The sequence below is a fragment of the Gavialis gangeticus genome, unplaced genomic scaffold (assembly GCF_001723915.1).
Source record: "Gavialis gangeticus isolate Ggan-Ray unplaced genomic scaffold, GavGan_comp1, whole genome shotgun sequence".
Classification (NCBI taxonomy): domain Eukaryota; kingdom Metazoa; phylum Chordata; order Crocodylia; family Gavialidae; genus Gavialis; species Gavialis gangeticus.
The window spans coordinates 90,996,419-91,014,681 of NW_017729025.1; the positions used below are offsets into that span (position 1 = coordinate 90,996,419).

At 44.9% G+C, this 18,263-nt stretch overlaps 1 protein-coding gene across 2 annotated transcripts in view; it reads left to right on the top strand.

Annotated features, from left to right (window-relative positions):
* The window catches only part of SLC8A3 (solute carrier family 8 member A3), a 270,725-nt gene that overhangs the window by 35,222 nt on the left and 217,240 nt on the right, over positions 1 to 18,263 (top strand). For both annotated transcript variants that reach the window (XM_019519149.1, XM_019519150.1), the window contains exon 3: positions 10,145 to 11,971. In XM_019519149.1, the coding sequence (XP_019374694.1) occupies positions 10,206 to 11,971 (1,766 nt within the window). In that variant the 5' untranslated portion in view covers positions 10,145 to 10,205. The remainder of the gene's footprint in view (positions 1 to 10,144; positions 11,972 to 18,263) is intronic.

Genomic DNA, 18,263 nt, shown 5'->3' on the forward strand with positions numbered 1-18,263 from the left:
TAGAAATAGTTGGCTGCTTTTTGGTTCATAGCCTGTCCCAGAGGCAAGGCCTCTTTTTGGCATGCTACATGCCACAGTTTGAGCTGTGTCAAAATGTTTCAAGACCTGATCTTGAAAACGTTTTGTGGTAACACCTTTGTACTAATCAATGTAGAATAAGGATTTTTTTTCTTCTGAGAGTTGCTGCAATCGCAAAGCTATTGTCTGAGATCATCCAGTTGTATTTCAGCTTTTGATTTTGCTTTTCCCATTTGCTCTATGGTAATAGGTTTTATAATTTATTCTGCTCAGAAAGGAATACTTAGCCCTTTGCTTTTCCCGTCAGTCATTTGCTGGTGTGTGATAGCCCTAGTGTGGGGGAGGAGTGGAGCTGGCGTGCCCTAAAACCCCACGCCGTGGCATTAATAGAGCCGCGGTATGCCCCGCAGCACAAAGTCCCAGGGCTGAATTACTTACCCTCTGCAGGTGTGCCCAGGAGGAGGGGCTCGCAGCAGCTCGGGGCCCCATAAAGGAAATGCCGACTGCCGCTGGCGGGGAGGAACCGGAAGCAAGTGGCGGCAGAGGAAAGGCCAGCTGGAACCCTCGGTGGTGAAGGGAAGTAGCCCAGCACTGAAGCCGGGTCTTCTGGGGTAAGGGAAACCCCTGCGGGTCCAGGAGCCGGGAACTTCCAGCGTTGCCGTCCCTGCAACTGCAGGCGCCGCAGAAGAGCGGTTGGTCCCGGCGGGAGCCGTGAGCCGTATTTACCTTGATAGAGGAGCACGGCGAAGAGGTGAATGGACCTCAACAGTGCCTAAAGAGATCGAAGGTCCCCAGGGAGCCTGGAAGGGGACTGAAGGGCTCGAGGGGCACCTGAGGGAGGGCACCGACGCCCACAGCGGACAGGGAGACACCCAGGGGGCCATCAAGGTGCTCAGGCCGCTCCCCGGTGGGTGAGAAACCCTAGCTGTTAACTTTGTGTTGTTATTCATCTTTTCCGTTGTGGAATCTGTGTTAACAAACTGACGAGGGACACGCGTGATGGGCGGTCCCTTTACTTTGGTGGAATGGGCGAGGGTGTAGGGGCGGCGGAGCCCTCGGCTACGTGGGACACCCCAAAGACCCCAGAGTCTCAACTTTGGACGGACACACATCGGACAATAAACACTGAACCAGGTGATCATCAAAGTCATGGCAGGCGGTCCGGACGTGTACAGCCGACGGGGAGCAACTCTGAGTGGGTCATAAGGGGGATGACCCTGAAGAAAGGGGCAGGGTTTGCCGAAAACAATAGACAGCTACCCCTGCCCTGGACACCTAGAAAGACATAAAACAACGTAAAGCAGATGGGTGCACAGATATCTCTTAAGTTACATAGATAAAGAATGTAAGCAGGAAGCAACACAAATCTCCTCTTTGTATAACATGCTGAACCGTATTACTGATTTGCAGTTTGGATGATTTAATGCTGAAGTTACTTAAGGCTAAGGGCGCTGACAGATGTTCAGGTCTCTGCTGTAACTCATGGCACTTTACATAAAGTGCCATGAGTTAGACAGCCCCTTCCCCCCGCACCCCACAACCCAACAAATGAGTTTGCCGGGGGGGGGGGGCGGGAAATTGAGCCTGCCTGAAGAAGCCCAAGGACCCTGGCTTCAACTGAGGAGCTGCCTCTCTCGCCAGCCTCCCCATCCCCCACTTTGCCCCCAGCTCTGGGGGAGTCTGCAGGAAGAGAGGGGGAGGGGGAGCAAGCTGCAGGCTGGGGTTTGCTGTGCAAGGGCTCCAATCCACCTGACCTCCAGCTTGGGCTGGGCAAACCCCAGCTGGCAACTGGTTCCCCCTCCTGCCTCTCTGCCCTCTTCCGATAGCTCCGATGGCACCACAAATTAATCCTAGGGAACAAAAGTTCCTTAAAGTGCTCCAAAGTGGAGTGCCTTCATCTGATCCCTCATTAGATGAGGTTTAATTTGTCACATGATCAGCCACTTCAGAAGTTCTCTGAAGCCATGCATGTGTGTCAAGGCACCACTGTAGAGTGCTTTCAGGGGGCTGATCATGTGACAAACCTAACTTCTGTGTGCACCTTAAGTAACTTCACCATATACACAGTTTGCTATTGCTTTTTCTTTCATAGCCTGGACATTGACTTGAGTGCTGGTATGTTCTTTTGCACCAACTGAGGATTTGTAACTTAGTGAATTTTACATGGCCAAAATTTACATGCTGGAACTTCCCATGTGACTAGCTCTGACTTGGGTCAGTGCTTCAAACTAATCAGCAAAGCAGAAGCCAGGTGTAGTTACCCTTAGGGCCTTGTTGCACCTTATGCTGAGCTCCGCAAATGTTGATGGGTGTTAGTGTTAGCTCAAGCATCTCGAGCAAGTCCAAGGAGGTGATCCTCCCCCTCTATGCGGCACTGTTCAGGCCGCAGTTGGAGTACTGCGTCCAGTTCTGGGCGCCGCACTTTAAGAGGGATGTGGACAGCATCGAGAGGGTCCAGAGGAGGGCCACTCGTATGATCAAGGGACAGCAGGGTAGGTCCTATGAGGAAAGGTTGCGGGACCTGAACCTGTTCAGCCTTCAAAAGAGAAGGCTGAGGGGGGATCTTGTGGCCTGTTATAAACTGGTTAGGGGGGATCAGCAGGCGCTGGGGGAGTCCCTGTTCCCCCGAGCGCCGCAAGGAGTGACCAGGAACAATGGTCACAAGCTGGCGGAGGGAAGGTTTAAGTTGGACATCAGGAGGCGCTACTTCACGGTCAGGGCGGCTAGGGTCTGGAACCAGCTTCCAAGTGAGGTGGTGCAGGCTCCCACCCTGGGGGTTTTTAAGAGGAGGTTGGATGACCACCTTACTGGGGTCGTTTGACCCCAGTGCTCTTCCTGCCATGGCAGGGGGTTGGACTAGATGATCTGCTCAGGTCCCTTCCGACCCTAGAAACTATGAAACTATGAAGTTCAGAGCAGTACATGCTGCAGGCCAGCAGGATCCTGGAGGACTGAAAGGTAAGAATCCCCTTGACCTAGTCTAGCCCTCCCTCCTGCCCCCCCCCCCAACTTGTATTTGCATGGCTGTCTGCCCCACAGGAGCAGCTAGGGTGGGGGGCAGTGAGCTGGGATCTGGGGTGGTGGTGATGGGGGGGTGGGGTTCAGTGTGCCCAATTTGGGCCAGCAGGGAAGGCAGGAGGGGGGTTTGTTTACACCAAGATGTAGCCTATGGGATGCACCTTAGTGTAACGTGAATTGGGTAGCACAGATCAGAGATAGTCCTGCCCTGGAGTGACATAACTTTGAGCTGCCTAACGAGTGCTTCAAGCCAGTTTCAGGTGTTAATGTGTAGACAATTCAAGGGTTAAGAGCTGCCCAAAATTACCGTATAACAAGGCCCTAAAACTCAAGGTAGCTCTAACACCCATTAACATTTGTGCAGCTCACAGCATAAGCTTTAACAAGGCCCTAACACATCACCCAGTGTGATTGAAAATATCAGAATCAGGCTTTAAATAAGTAACATTTCTTAAATAGTTTTTGGGCTCTTTCATATGAATTGTATTCAACCAGGGTGCTCAACCCTTGGCTTGTGGGTCCATTTCAGCCTGCAGGACCGTGTCATCTGGCTCTCAAGGCTTCTCACAGGTTCAAAAATATGGTGGGGGGAGTGATGGCCACTCCCCGGTGCCAAATTTTTGGATCCATTGGGAACCCTGCAATCTCGATTGTGTGGCCCTGCATGCTAGATCAGGTGTGTTGGACTGATCCTAATGCGTGGGGTTCAATATGGGTGCGGGGGTGGGGGGGTCAGGTGAAGGCAGCACAGGACTAATCCATTTGCACATAGGCTGGGTGGGACCTCACCTGGATGCAGCACAGAGGGGAGGACTTCTGGGGCCCAGTTCAGCTTGTGAACTGGGCCTATACCACTCATCTGGGTGGTGGACACCAAAGGTTGACCACTACTGGTATAAAATTTCTGAAAACTTTGAAGTGTTCCAGTTCTCACTGTGGGATGATAATTACATGATGCTGTGCAATAGATGTTGCTGTGTCCATTTTTTGTTATGCTACAGCAGTAGCACACCATGTTATTAGCAGGCAACTGTGTTTATTCCCTTTTATTCTTTTACTTGAAAATGACCATAGCATGGACCCTTAAATATTAGAAAATAGAATAGCAAGTTAGGATTAGATGGGACTTTAGGAAGCCATCTAGTCCAACCCCCTGCTCAAAGCAGGACCAGCCCTAACTATATAATCCCAGCCAATGCTTTGTTGAGTTTGGCCTTAAAATCCAAATGGATGGCAAATTCCACAACCTCTCTGGATAACCTGTTCCAGTGCTCCACTACCCTCCTAGTGAGAGAGTTTTTTCTAATATCTAACCTAAACTTCCCTTGCTGCAGTTTGAGACCATTGCTCCTTGTTTTGTCATCTACCACCACTGAGAACAGCCTAGTTCCCTCCTCTTTCGAACCCTCCTTCAGGTAGTTGAAGGCTGTTGTTAAATCCCTGCTCAGTCTTCTCTTCTCTAGACTAAATAAGCGCAGTTCCCTCAGCCTCTCCTCATAAGTCATGTGCTCCAACCCCTCAACCATTTTTGTTGCCCTCCGCTGGACTCTTCAATTTTTCCACATTCTTTCTGTAATGGAGGGCCCAAAACTGAACACAGTACTCCACATGTGGCCTCACCAGTGTTGAATAGAGGGGAATTATTGCTTCCCTTGATCTGCTGGCAACACTCCTACTAAGGTAGTCCAGTATGTTGTTAGCCTTCTTGGTAACAATGGAACACCGTTGGCTTCTATCAGTACCCCCAGGTCCTTTTCTGCAGAGCTGCTCCTTAGCCAGCCATCCCCCAGCCTGTACCGGTGCATGGGATTGTTCCACCCTAAGTGCAGGACTTTGTACTTGAACCTCATGAGATTTCTTTTGGTCCAATCCTCCAATTTGTCGAAGTCTCTCTGAATCCTAGCCCTACCCTCCAGTGTATCTACTACTCCTCACAGCTTGGTGTCATCTGCAAACTTGCCGAGGGTGCACTCTGTGCCATCTTCCAGGGTGTTGAAGACATGGAATAAAACCAGCTCCAGGACCAATGCTTAAGGCACTTCACTTGATGCTGGCTGCCAACTAAACCTTGAGCCATTCATTACTACCCATTGAGCCTGACAATTCAGTCGGCTTTCTATCCACCTTACAGTCCATTCATCCAACCCATACTTTCTCAGCTTGCTTGTAAGATGCTGTGGGAGATGGTATCAAAAGCTGTGCTAAAGTCAAAGTGTATTATATCCACTGCTTTCCTCACATCCACACAGCCAGTTATCTCATCATACAAGGCAATCCAGTTGATCAGACATGATTTGCCCTTGGTGACTCCATGATGACTGTTCCTAATAGCCATCTTCTCCTCCAAGTGCTTAGAAAATGATTCTTTGAGGACCTGCTCCATGATTTTTTTGGGGGACTGAGGTGAGGCTGACTGGTCTGTAGTTCCCTGCATCCTCCTTCTTCCCTTTCTTAAAGCTGGGCAAATTTGCTCTTTTTCAGTCATCCTGGATCTCTCCCAGTTGCCATGAGTTTTCAAAGATAATGGCCAGAGACACTGTGCAGTTGCATCAGCCAATTCTGTCGGCACCTTTGGGTGCATCACATCCAGCCCCATGGACTTGTACATGTCCAGCCTTCCTAAATAGTCCCTAACCTGTTGGCTGCTCACCTCCTCCCCAGACTGTGCTGCTTGGTGCACTTAGTCTGGGAGCTTACCTTGCCTGTGAAGACTGGGTACAAAAAGGCATTGAGTACTTCAGCCTTTTCCACACCATCTGTCAGTAGGTTGCCTCCCCCATTCAGTAAGGGACCCATACTTTCCCTGATCTTCCTTTTGTTGCTGACATACTTGTAGAAACCCTTATTGTTAGCCTTCACATTCCTTGCTAGCGGCAACTCCAATTGCTCTTTGGTCTTCCTGATATCACCCAGGCATGTTTGAGCAGTCCTCTTATATTCCTCCCCAGTCATTTGTCTAAGTTTCCACTTCTTGTAAGCTTCCTTTTTGTGTGTTAGTGCACTGAAGAGTTCCCTGCAAAGCTAGGCTTGTCTTCTGCCACACTTGTTACTCTTCCTGCATGTTGGCATAGTTCATTCCTGCACCCTCAGTAAGGTTTTTTTAAAGTACAGGCAACTCTCCTGGCCTCCTTTCTCCTTCAGACTGGTCTTTGTACTGAAATGCTCAAAAGTCAGGACATGCCAAAGTTATGGTTCTCTTTATAACTATTCTTTTTGTTCTCAAGTAAGCACAGACAACTCCAGTGAATTCAGTTAAGTTGCGTGAATGTATCTGAGTACAAAATATGCTCTTATATGAATAATGCAGGTGACCTGTGGTTGCAAGGAGAACTCTAACTTTCACATTGTAAAATTGTTACCATGTTATTTTTATTAAGAGCAGATTTTGAATCTAATAAATGTACCACATGTTGCAAAGTAATTATTCACTGACTCCCAGAGGGATAATGAGGATACTCCATTGTGGTTTCTAAGATTAACACTTTTAAGTTATTGAAAGGTCCAATTGGGCAACTCCTCTACAGACACAATTCATTTTAATCTCATGGGAAAATATGTGTCAAGAATGTAAGATCAGGTCACTTGTTGCATCATATTCTGAAGTGATTGTGATGTCTGCTTAATATGAATGGGGCCCATCAAGCAGCTAGGGAAAAACTGAACAAATATGTTGTGAATCTTGAAGTTTTGCACTGGAACTTTAGATTGGGCTTAGAATTCCAAACAAATGAAAGAGAGTCTACCAGTGAGAGAGACTGGTTATAAACCTAATTCACTTGGTTTGAGGAATAATCAGTGTAATTATCTATTAATAAAAATTTAAAAAATGGCTAGGAAAGCCTCATAAGCTATGGACAGAAATTACACACAAGCTGGTATAAGTGATCAGAATCAGTTCAAATCTCTAATGCAACAGAAGTTCAGTGCACATAAACTGCTTTCAGAATGGCTGAAACCAGTTGGATATATTATCAGACTTAATTGATTTAAGTTAAACTGGTTTATTGAACTTCTGTCCCAGATCCCATCCAGATTCAAGTTAACTCACAGTCCCCGAGCATCCCAGGATGCTTTGCACCTCTCCCACAAACCCTCCCTGCCACTCCCCTCGAAGGGTGGGAGGGCTAACCTTGTCCTGAGCTATCTGCTCCAGCCAAGCAGGGAGGCATTGCTCTAGTATCCCACAGCTTCTGGCCTGGGATACTGTAGGCATGTGGCTACATTTCCGGAATTGAAAGTGAATGTCTGTGCGCTTGCTTATCAGTTCAATTTACACAGCTTTGGCTAACCTGCAAAAATTGAACTGATTCAGCCTTGGACTTTTTGACTGTCTGTACTTGGCCATAGTCTTTTGAGGAATGAATGGCAGGAAATGCTATTAAACAGCTCTATAAGGTAGGCAAAAAGTGTATGATTATAAAACATGGTCACCCTACAGAGATGGAGGTTGGTAGTAGTGATGACTGACTTGACAGCAGTCAGTGTAAATTGTCAATACAGTATAAGTATGAGACTCTAAAGTTAGTTTTAAGCCCCTATGTGCCTAAGCCACTTCTAACAATGGGCTTTTGGCTTCTAAACTGCTACAGTGTTTCTTAAAAATTTGCCCTCAGTTTGATCTAACTAGCTTATCTTCAAAATACAACACCTGCTAGTTACTGGGTAGTTACCTAGGCAGTGGGGAACTGGGAGAGGCAAAGGGTTAATATTGTATTACAGGGCCCTTCTACTCTGGTTCACAAACAGCCCAAGTTGATAACAATTGAAAATTATTAATGTTGTCAGCTTGTTGACTAAGTCAGCTGGTCTAAGACCAGACTGTGTCCATATTATACATCTACTAATGTTATTGGCACAGTTTGTTGACACTCAGAAAAGAAGCCAAGAACTGAATATACCCTCGAGACTGAACTTTCCTATCATACTGAGAGACTGGGTCACACTGAGACATTTTGGCAAAGCACTTTTGGGTGTACTTTATCTGTTTTATGGATACATAGGTTTCTGAACGTGTCAGTCAGGCACTGACTACCTGACGTACAATAGAAAGGAAACCAGAAAGCAAATAGGAGAAAAAGCAATGAGAAAAGAGAAAGCAAATAAGAAAAACAAAGCTGTCATATCTAAATTAATCTGGGTAATGTGAAAGAGGTGTTATTTCTTTGTCTTTTCCATATCAAGGGCATTGGATATGGATTTGTGATGCTGATGCTGCATAATCAATTCTCTCTCCTTGTCTGTGCTTTGTCAGGAATGGTTTTATTCATTTGCAGTCCTTGTTCATTCTTTCCTTCCTGTTTTGCTTGTCTTTATAGATTCTTATCTAAGCACTGAAAACATTTTTGTTGATATCAGAGAGATTGCACCCACTTTTGAGAAGTGAGTGAGTGTCACTACATGATGATAAAATAGCCATTTGAGATGCATTTACTAATGCTGATAACATTAAAATGCTCCCTTGAATACATACAGTGCTGTGAGCTGTTTATTCACTTGAAGAACTTTGTTGGGTATTTCTAGTATCTAAGTAACTTGGGAGTTTAAACCCTTCAATGGGACTTGTGCTCCTAAAGTCACTTAGACTTTGGAAAAATCTCACTTTTAAGGTTGGGTTTCCATTTGAGACACTTTATCAGGTGCATGACAGCTTAGCTAATTCCTTTTATTATAGCTGAAAGAGAATAGCCTGTGTCATGGCAATCTATAACGTTTGAATCCAATCTTTAGCAAATTCTGCTAGTATATAATGCAATGAGTAGTAAAATATGGTAAATTGGCCTGGGCTGTGATGTGTTCAGTTTAGATAAAATATCAATCCACCTGGGTTTTCCTCTTCATTAGGTTAGAGACAACTTTCATTTTATACAGGACTTGAATACAAACACGCACACACAGAAGAAAACAAAGAGCACTAATATACACTTGAATTTTGTTTTGGTAGTTGAGCTCACTAGCGTTCTTTCTGCATATAATAGTTCACTAGATGTAATTAAAACTTTAAGTAGAGAATTACTATGTTTACAAATGTAAAGTTTCTAAATTATTTTGGTGAGAAAGACTTACTTAATGGTGGTGAGCAGTGCCATACTGATGGCCTTTGGGGCACCTGTCCAGAAAAGGGTTTGGCATGGCAGCAACAGTGCCAATCACTTACCATGCTTTCCTTTCAAATTATTTACTTTCTGATTTGGGGAGTCAGTCTCTCAGGGAAAGTGGGAATCTTCATGATCTGGAGAGCTCTAATTAGTTTGCTCACTGTTCTTCTTCCCTCTTTGCATCCTTCTGGCATGGGTGGCAGACGGATGGCTGGCTGCTTTTCTATAAGTGTGTGTGTGTGTGTGTAATTAGCTTTTTAGTCCTTGATTAAGTTACCAATTGAGAAGCATTCATGTGACCAAACCACCACAACTGGAGCCTTCATTAGGGTGCAGGGTCACTGAATGGACCAGCATATATAATATGATGTACAGGTTTCCCTTGCCAACCATGGGGGTTAGGTTCCTGAAAGTTCCTGTGGCTGGCAAAACTGGCAAGGCTGGAGAAGCAGGGGCTGTGGGTGGGGGGAAAGGGGGAAAGTGAAAGGCACGAGGAGGGCCAGAGGAGCCATGGAGGGTATTTTCTGACTGTCGTCCCCCTTCTCTAAAACAAGGATACTCAAAACTGTGGTTGGCAAAACCGTGATTGGCGAGGGAAACCTGTAATACTATTAAACGGTGCTTACTCTGTCAGTACCAATTCCTTGATCTGCCTCCTCACTCCATTTCAGGCGTGGAGGTAGTGAAGGGATTTTGTGTTTTTTAGCCTGAGTTGGATCAGGGCAGAGTATTTTATTAAAAAAATCATCTGAGTCTTTGTCAGATTACTTGTTTATCAATTCATCTTTGCCTGTTCAGCATCTAAACTCCAAAAGCAGCACCAGTAGTTTGCTCCTTACATTAATAGTTTCCCCTAATGGTAAATGCAATTTACTAAGTAACAAAGAAACAGCTTGGGCATTTCTAGCACTATTTCTCAGATATTGTAGTGTGTGTGTGCGCATGAGGAGAACATTGTATCTTGTTTTCTTTTTGTCTCATGCTTTCTCCCATCTCTATTTTATTTGTTTCAGATTCCTGGCCTTGTAATAAGAAGACCTGTTGCATCTACACAACAGAAGCTAAATCTTGTGTATGGCGTTGTTAAGGTTGCAGCCTCTCACCTCAGCCTTCCTCCATTTTGGGCTCGTTACCTTTGTGCTATTTTTGCATGGCTTGCAGGTGGATGCTGGCTTGACTGGAGATTCACCAAATATTGGACAAAACAACTCATGTGCAGGATCATTTGACTGCAAGGAGGGCGTGATCTTGCCAATATGGTACCCAGAAAACCCATCCCTTGGGGACAAAATTGCCAGGGTAATTGTTTATTTTGTAGCACTTATCTATATGTTCCTTGGAGTTTCCATCATTGCAGATCGGTTCATGGCATCTATAGAAGTCATTACATCACAAGAGAAAGAAATTACAATCAAGAAGCCCAATGGAGAGACCACTACCACTACTATTCGGATTTGGAACGAAACTGTTTCCAACCTGACCCTCATGGCTCTAGGTTCCTCTGCTCCTGAGATCCTTCTCTCGTTGATAGAGGTTTGTGGGCATGGATTCATAGCTGGAGACCTGGGACCTTCTACCATTGTTGGTAGTGCTGCTTTCAATATGTTTATCATCATAGCCATTTGCGTCTATGTGATTCCTGATGGGGAAACCCGAAAGATAAAACACCTCCGCGTTTTCTTTGTCACAGCTGCTTGGAGCATCTTTGCTTATATCTGGTTGTACATGATCCTGGCAGTCTTTTCCCCAGGTGTGGTACAGGTGTGGGAAGGTTTGCTCACTCTATTCTTCTTCCCTCTGTGCGTCCTTCTGGCATGGGTGGCAGACAGACGGTTGCTTTTCTATAAGTACATGCACAAAAGATACCGCACGGACAAGCACAGGGGTATTATCATAGAATCGGAAGGTGATCACACCAAGGGAATTGAAATGGATGGCAAGATGATGAACTCCCACTTTCTGGATGGAAACTTAGTGACTATGGAGGGGAAGGAGGTAGATGAATCTCGCAAAGAGATGATCCGAATCCTCAAGGATCTGAAGCAAAAGCACCCAGAAAAGGACTTGGACCAGCTGGTAGAGATGGCCAACTATTATGCCTTATCTCACCAGCAGAAAAGCAGAGCTTTTTATCGCATCCAGGCTACCAGAATGATGACTGGCGCTGGCAACATTTTGAAGAAGCATGCAGCTGAGCAAGCCAAGAAGAGCACCAGCTTGCATGAGATTTGTCCAGAAGAGCCTGAGGAATTCATCTCCAGAGTGTGCTTTGACCCTTGCTCCTACCAGTGTTTGGAGAACTGTGGTGCCGTCCTCTTGACAGTGGTACGGAAGGGAGGAGACATATCTAAGACCATCTATGTGGACTACAAAACAGAGGATGGCTCTGCCAATGCTGGTGCTGACTATGAATTCACAGAAGGAACTGTGGTCCTGAAATCAGGGGAAACCCAGAAGGAGTTCTCTGTAGGAATTATTGATGATGACATCTTTGAGGAAGATGAACATTTCTTTGTGCGCCTCAGTAACCTCCGTGTGGTAGAGATGGAGGAAACTCCAGAGCTCAACAGCTCACCATACCCAAAGGCCATACTCTCCTCTCCTTGTGTGGCCACGGTGACTATTTTGGATGATGACCATGCAGGCATCTTTACATTTGAGTGTGATGTGATACATGTCAGTGAGAGCATCGGTGTGATGGAGGTGAAAGTCCTAAGGACATCAGGTGCTCGAGGTACAGTCATAGTCCCATTTAGGACAGTGGAAGGGACAGCAAAAGGAGGTGGAGAGGATTTTGAAGATACTTTTGGGGAGCTGGAGTTCAAAAATGATGAAACTGTGTAAGTACCCCCTTCATTTCTGTTACTTGTTCTAGTTATTGTGGTTAATCCCAAATTTCGCTTTCACAGGTGAATGCAGACAACAGATAATGGGCCAGTTTCTCCAGCTTTCCTTCCGTTTCCATACTTACCTCTTCCAGGCAAGAACCCTACAGCAGGATCTAAGTGCTTAGGACTTCTTGTCCTTCCCCTGTCCTGGAGTAACAAATTGGGGGCTTGGAAATGTTACCAGCGGGTAGAAAAATATAGTCTCTAAAATCCTGTACTTAAATGAATTAACAGAACTTTTAAGACCTTACTTGGCCATTTTCATTATTCCTTAATTCCAGGAATAGTAAATGTGGTAGTCTGTAGAGCACAAGAGGTGTCTGAGTGCCTGATCCTTAGTCAGGTTAATAGTTCCATTTAGTTACTGCCAACAGAAGCAGACAGACGTTCAACCAAGCCAAAATAAGGTGGAATTTTTAAAATCACGCAGTATTGGCCCAGTTCTTCTCCTGTTCACTTCAGTGGGAGGAGAGAGAGAGAGCCCAATGGTGAACATTTTTCAAAATCTCTTCCAAAGAGCTAAGAGGACACTAGAGACCAATGGGAGCTACTGGACACTGGATTGTTTTGAACCTCTATCCTCAGACAGTGTGAGGAATAATTCCAGGACCAGACCATTGGTCACAAAACTGGACCTCTGTTCTACAGGTGATCTCCTTTAATCTCCTTTCCCCATGGAGACCAATTTAAGAGTTGAATTTCCCCTATAATAAAAGTGTTAATTGTGAGGAGAGAACAAAGGGCTAATACGTCAACTGGTTTAGGGAAATGTCTCCTTTGAATACTTTTAATGGTGTCTTTAATGAAAACCACACCTCCCAAATTAATAGCTCCAAATCAGGCCGTTTCTTGCACATGCACACACAGGAAAATCAAAGCTACTTACCTAACAAGGAGCACTTCCCATGTGGTCTTTCTTTCCCTTAGTTGCTTATCCAACCAGCTGATCTGTGTGGCAGCTAAAGGTATACAACTGGCAGCAATGCACGCCCTTCTGCCAGAATTGTATACTAAGCACTAATTCTAGGTTGTGTGTCCCTTGCAGCCTCTTTTTACTACTGTGATAGTGGGACAATACTCTATCAATATGCCCATTCTTTTTAGTAGTTTAGCATGGGGATTAAACTAATGGTGTAAATTTTCAGCTTCTGTATTGCCTTCTGTGTGATCCTCTCCAAGTACAGTATTCTTCTTATTCAAGTTTGTTTACCTGGGACTCTCCCCTGAGAAAAGCATTACAGTAATCTAAAGTGATGATCCAAACCACTGCAACTGTACCTGTGCAGCTCTGTAGCATGGTGTTTTCATACAAAGCAAAATTTAGGGACCTTTCCAGCCAGCGAAAGGACTGTTTTGAGTCAGAATTCGAGTCAGAATTCTGTTTAGGAGTGTAAATGGGTGTACTGATCTAGTTGGGGATGGTTCTGTTTTGAGCAGGGGGTTGGACCAGATGACCTCCTGAGGTTCCTTCCACCCCTAATTTTCTATGATACTCTACACCTACTCTTAATGAACGAATGTGGTGAGTTCCCACATAAGCTTCCAGATGCAATTGTGTTGGAGGGCAAGTGTTACAATTCTGTTACTTTACACTTAGAACAGATAGTAACTAGTCATCAATGAAATTCAAGAGTCTGAAGTTTGAGACTGGGTAAGGACCTGTGCTTTCAGCTGCTTTTTCTAATCTAGTGTAACCAACTGAAACTCCATGGAATTCACTCACAGCAGAGCCACAAATTAACCCCTCCAAATGTATATGGCTTAAATATTGTGCTGGAAGTCTTGTGAGGCCAGGCTTCTGCAGTGACATTTTCTCTAATTGTTATTTCCATTTGAGCTGGAAGTTCAGGGAACGTTTTTCCCCTGTTTTGCTAGTTTTGCTTCAGATGGACACAGCATGTGCAGAGAACATGTAGTAGTTGAGGGATGGATGGTGAATTAATCCCCCATCTCTTCTTTTTACTTAAAGGGGAAAAATAATTTGGGGCAAATGTTGAGATCAGACATGGGCTGATGGGGCAGAATTCCGATCTAGATCTGAACTTTCTCTAAGGCCGTCATTGGTTAAGACTCAGACTTTGTTTGCAGGAGCCTGTGATGATTCTATGTGACTCACTTCACCTGTCCCAAATAACAAAGTGTGGGTGATCTGGGGTGGAGTTTGATCACTATGGCTTTGTATGAAAATACTGAGGGCTACCTCCACAGAAGGTCCTGGGCATCACAAAGCTGAGTAGCCGAACACCTAATTTTTAAGAACCTTGGTACCAAGCAGAATCTGCAGCCCCAGGCAAGGTGCCTCTGCACTGCATGGAGAGATTTAAGTGCCTGGGAATGGAACCCATAAATGCCAGCACACTGCGTGGGGAGCTGTCTAAGCTAGGAAACAGGGAAGAGACTGACCAGAGGGTGTGGGGAAAGAATGACCATGACTATATATCTTAGTGGTTAAGGAACTCACCTAATCACTATGGCGAGGGAGACCTGGACTCCAGTCCCTGCTTTACAGTACGGTATATTTCTTCATGTGCTGTGCATTTTTCCCAGTTCCTTGCCTTCTCCCAATTGTTGTTCCCTTTGCAGCATCATTGTAATGGGCCTCTGGCTCTCAGAGGAGTCAGAAAGACATAACATGCACAGAAGTCCCAGTTCAGTGAACACGTAAGCCAGGGCTCAGCTTTCCTATGCTAACCAGTCCCATTGAAATCCGTGGGACTACTCAAATAATAAAGTTATGTGTGTGTGGGAATCTGTGGAATTGAAGCCACAGAGATGTCCAGGCCCTCTGACCTTTGGAGTTGGACATAATAATAGCTGAAAGACTTATGGGCGTTTCAGTCTGCACTTTTGCCGTGCTCACTGGCATGAGAGTTGCACCAATTCAGGCTCCACTGAATGTTTGTAGAGGCTGGAAGCCTACACAAGCATAAGTATGTCCGAGTTTAACATAGAATCATAGAAAATTAGGGTTGAAGGGACCTTACAAGTCATCTAGTCCAACTGGTTCTTAAAAATCTCCAAGGATGGAATATAAGGTGCTACAAATTGCAAAGACCATAGAGTAGACATTATCTGCTACCAAATCCCTAGGGCCTATGGCTGGAGATGATCACACTGAATGCATTCCCTCAAAAAGAGTGGTATAGTAAATTTCACTTACATTTGTAAAGATTTAAAAATATCTCAGGTTTTTAAACTGTGATATTCCCCAGTAAATGTGATATGGGCTTAAAAAGCAGTTGAGCTGACACTTAAATTAAAGGAAGGGAAGGGGATGGATCCTGCCACTGGGTCTTGCTTATTGCTTCTGTGATTCTCTCAAGACTAATATGGTCAAAGTTTCCTCACTCATCTTGGGTGGGAGTAGAGAGAGAGCAGGTCTCTCCAGAACTGTGGGGGTGCTGTTTTCTGATGTAGTGTGCATGTGTGTGTGTGTGCATGTGTGGTGAATAGCTATAAACCACAGTTATCTGTTGAGAAAGGGGAATGATCACACAGGACTCAGTGTTTTGGTGCTGTCACGTAATGTAATGCATTTGTGATGTCCAAATACAAACTTCTGACATAGGTCTGATTGTGTTTCGCAGTTTTACGCAACCTGAACAGCTGTTGTGAGGATTATTCCCTCTAACCTGTTTAAAAAGGCATCATCAAATAGATTAGGGGCAATATTTAAGTTACAACCCCCCCCCCAAGATAACTAAACCATATTCATGAAATTGTGTGCACGTTTCATTTCTTTTAGTCTTTATATTTTTATTGATGATGGAAGCAAATATTTTGCCTTTTCCCTCCCCTCTCCCTCCCCCTCCACACCTCCCTGTGCTTGTAAACTTCTCAGGCTACATGGTTTGAGAACTAGCAATTTGTCCAATCCAGAGGTTCTAAAACTTTTTCTTATTGCATACCCCCTTCCAGATTTACCAGTTGCCTGCGTATCCCTACCAGCATACTTGTCATATTTTAGACCCTTACATGCCAATTATTATTATAATGAAAATTAAATTTGCCATTACACAATTTCTCCCACATACCTCCCCAGAGATGCTTTGCATACCCCCAGGGGTACATGTATCACAGTTTGAGAACCCCTGTCCTCATCCATGAGAATCAGAAGTGAAACTAACCTATTTTTATCCTAGTTACACAAAGAATAAAAAAGAAAGCAGCCAGAATTGGTGGTGAAAAGCCAATCTGTTTTAAAGTATTTTTTCCTTTGTATAAGAGCTTTAGCAATAACAGTAGGTGGGGACAGTATCTTAATTTATAATTATTTTATTGTCTGTTCCTTTAAATCTGTCCATTGACTTTCTTGAAAGTTTAGGATAATATGTGAGCTGCTAGAAGCCAAGTGGGATGCCAATGAGAAGACAAGGGCCAAATTATACACGCTGTGCTTATGTTGCTAGGTACAATTTCATTGATTTCAATGCAGAATTAGGCCACATTTAAATGTATGTCCTTGCCATTGGTATTGCAAACATTCCTGGGATCTGCAGGGATTGGCACATGCTTAGAGATTAATTCCTTTGGGGGAAGGGAATGTCATTGTCCACCTTGTAGCATAGCTGTCTGCTCCAGTCCCAAGGGTTTGTGGATAGTGTTGTATGGATCAGAAAGGATATAGGGTGTCAGTAGAAGCTGTAATGTTAAACTGGTAGTAAAAATGGCCTGCCAAATCTGTGAATGACACTGAGTTTTGGATGAGATGTATGTCACAATTTATGGTTGTTTCCATGTGTGGTTTTTATGTAGAGCTTGCACTAAAGGCAAAACAAGGTGTAACAGAGCCAATCCTTCATTAATGGACAAGCATATTAGGACAGGTTGGTTGGCCAGTGAGAGATTTATTGGCGGTAGCCTGAGGAATGGCAGCTTTTAAGTCCTGGGGGATACAACTTTTCAAACAATGACTAAGCATAGTTACTGGGCAGCAGGGGGTTGTAAATAAAGTGTATATTGCTTTTTCACCCACTTTTCTTCCCAGAGGATTTTGAGTAAGAGTTGCTTTGCCATCCAACTTTTACATTTCGTTTGGTTGTGGCTGTCCTGCTGAACCACTGTACAAGTAGTCTAGGAGTTTTTTGGAGCAGGGACCGTGTTTTTGTTGTGTTGTTGCCTCACACTGGGGCTGGAGCCCTTGATCACTGCTAGAATGCAAATAATAACATGTCTGTGTAAAGAATCATATTAAGTTTGGGAACTGAGAGGGAAGGGAAGAGGGTGGGTAGAGTGTGGAAAAGAATATCATGAAGGTTGATATAACCAGTTGTGTTTTTCTTCTGTAATTCATTATTTCAGAAAACAGTCTCATAGACTGCACAGCTAAGGCTGTGATGGTTTGGTGATAGCAATAATACCTATTCCTTACTTAGCTGCAGCAATGCAGCACATGGGGCAACCAGCAATGCCTGGGATAGTGCCGGCCACTGCAGTGCCAATCACAGCAGCGTGATCAGATATCTTGTATTCACAGGTATTTTTGCCCTCCTCTCCCCATCCCACACACATGCGTGCAAAAAGCCAAGTTGCTCTCCTCCCTTCTCCCTAGTTATGCTATTGCTCTTACCTGTAGCATTTTTCATCAGAACATCTCAACATGTTTTACAAAGTAGGTTGATGTTATTTTCCCCATTTTACAGAAGAGGAACCTCAGGAAAGGAGGGGTGAAACAACTTGCTCACACTCAGGTCCTTGTTACATTTTGGACTGTGAGCTGTACAAATACATCAGTATTAATGCTGGTTCAAATTTGGGATGTGTTAGCTTGCATGCTCAGCCACTGCTGCTGAAGTGCTCCTTTTCTTCAGACTGAGCCCTCTCAGACAGCAGAAGCGACTGGGCAGGCAGGTTAACTCTTCCATGCTTGCTGCCTTGGGATAGACAGCTGGGCAGCCACAAACAAAAGAGGGTGGGGGCAGTGAGCAGGGATCTGGGGTGCCGGGGAGGGTGGGGGGAACAGTGGGCCCAATCTGGGACAGCAGCAGGGGTGGGGGAGGCAGGTAGGATGTTACACTAAGGTGTCATCTAGAGTAGCCCCACTTAGTGTAACCTGAGCTGGGCAGCACAGACCAGAGATAATCTTGCCCTGGAGTGGTATAACTTTGAGCTGCCTAACAAATCCTTCAAACCAGTCTCATGTGTTAATGTGCACAGCATCCAGGGGTCAAGAGCTCCAGGAGCCATTTAAAAGTACCAGGTAATGAGGTCCTTAAACTTTGGGCTTCTTCCTACCCATCATGTT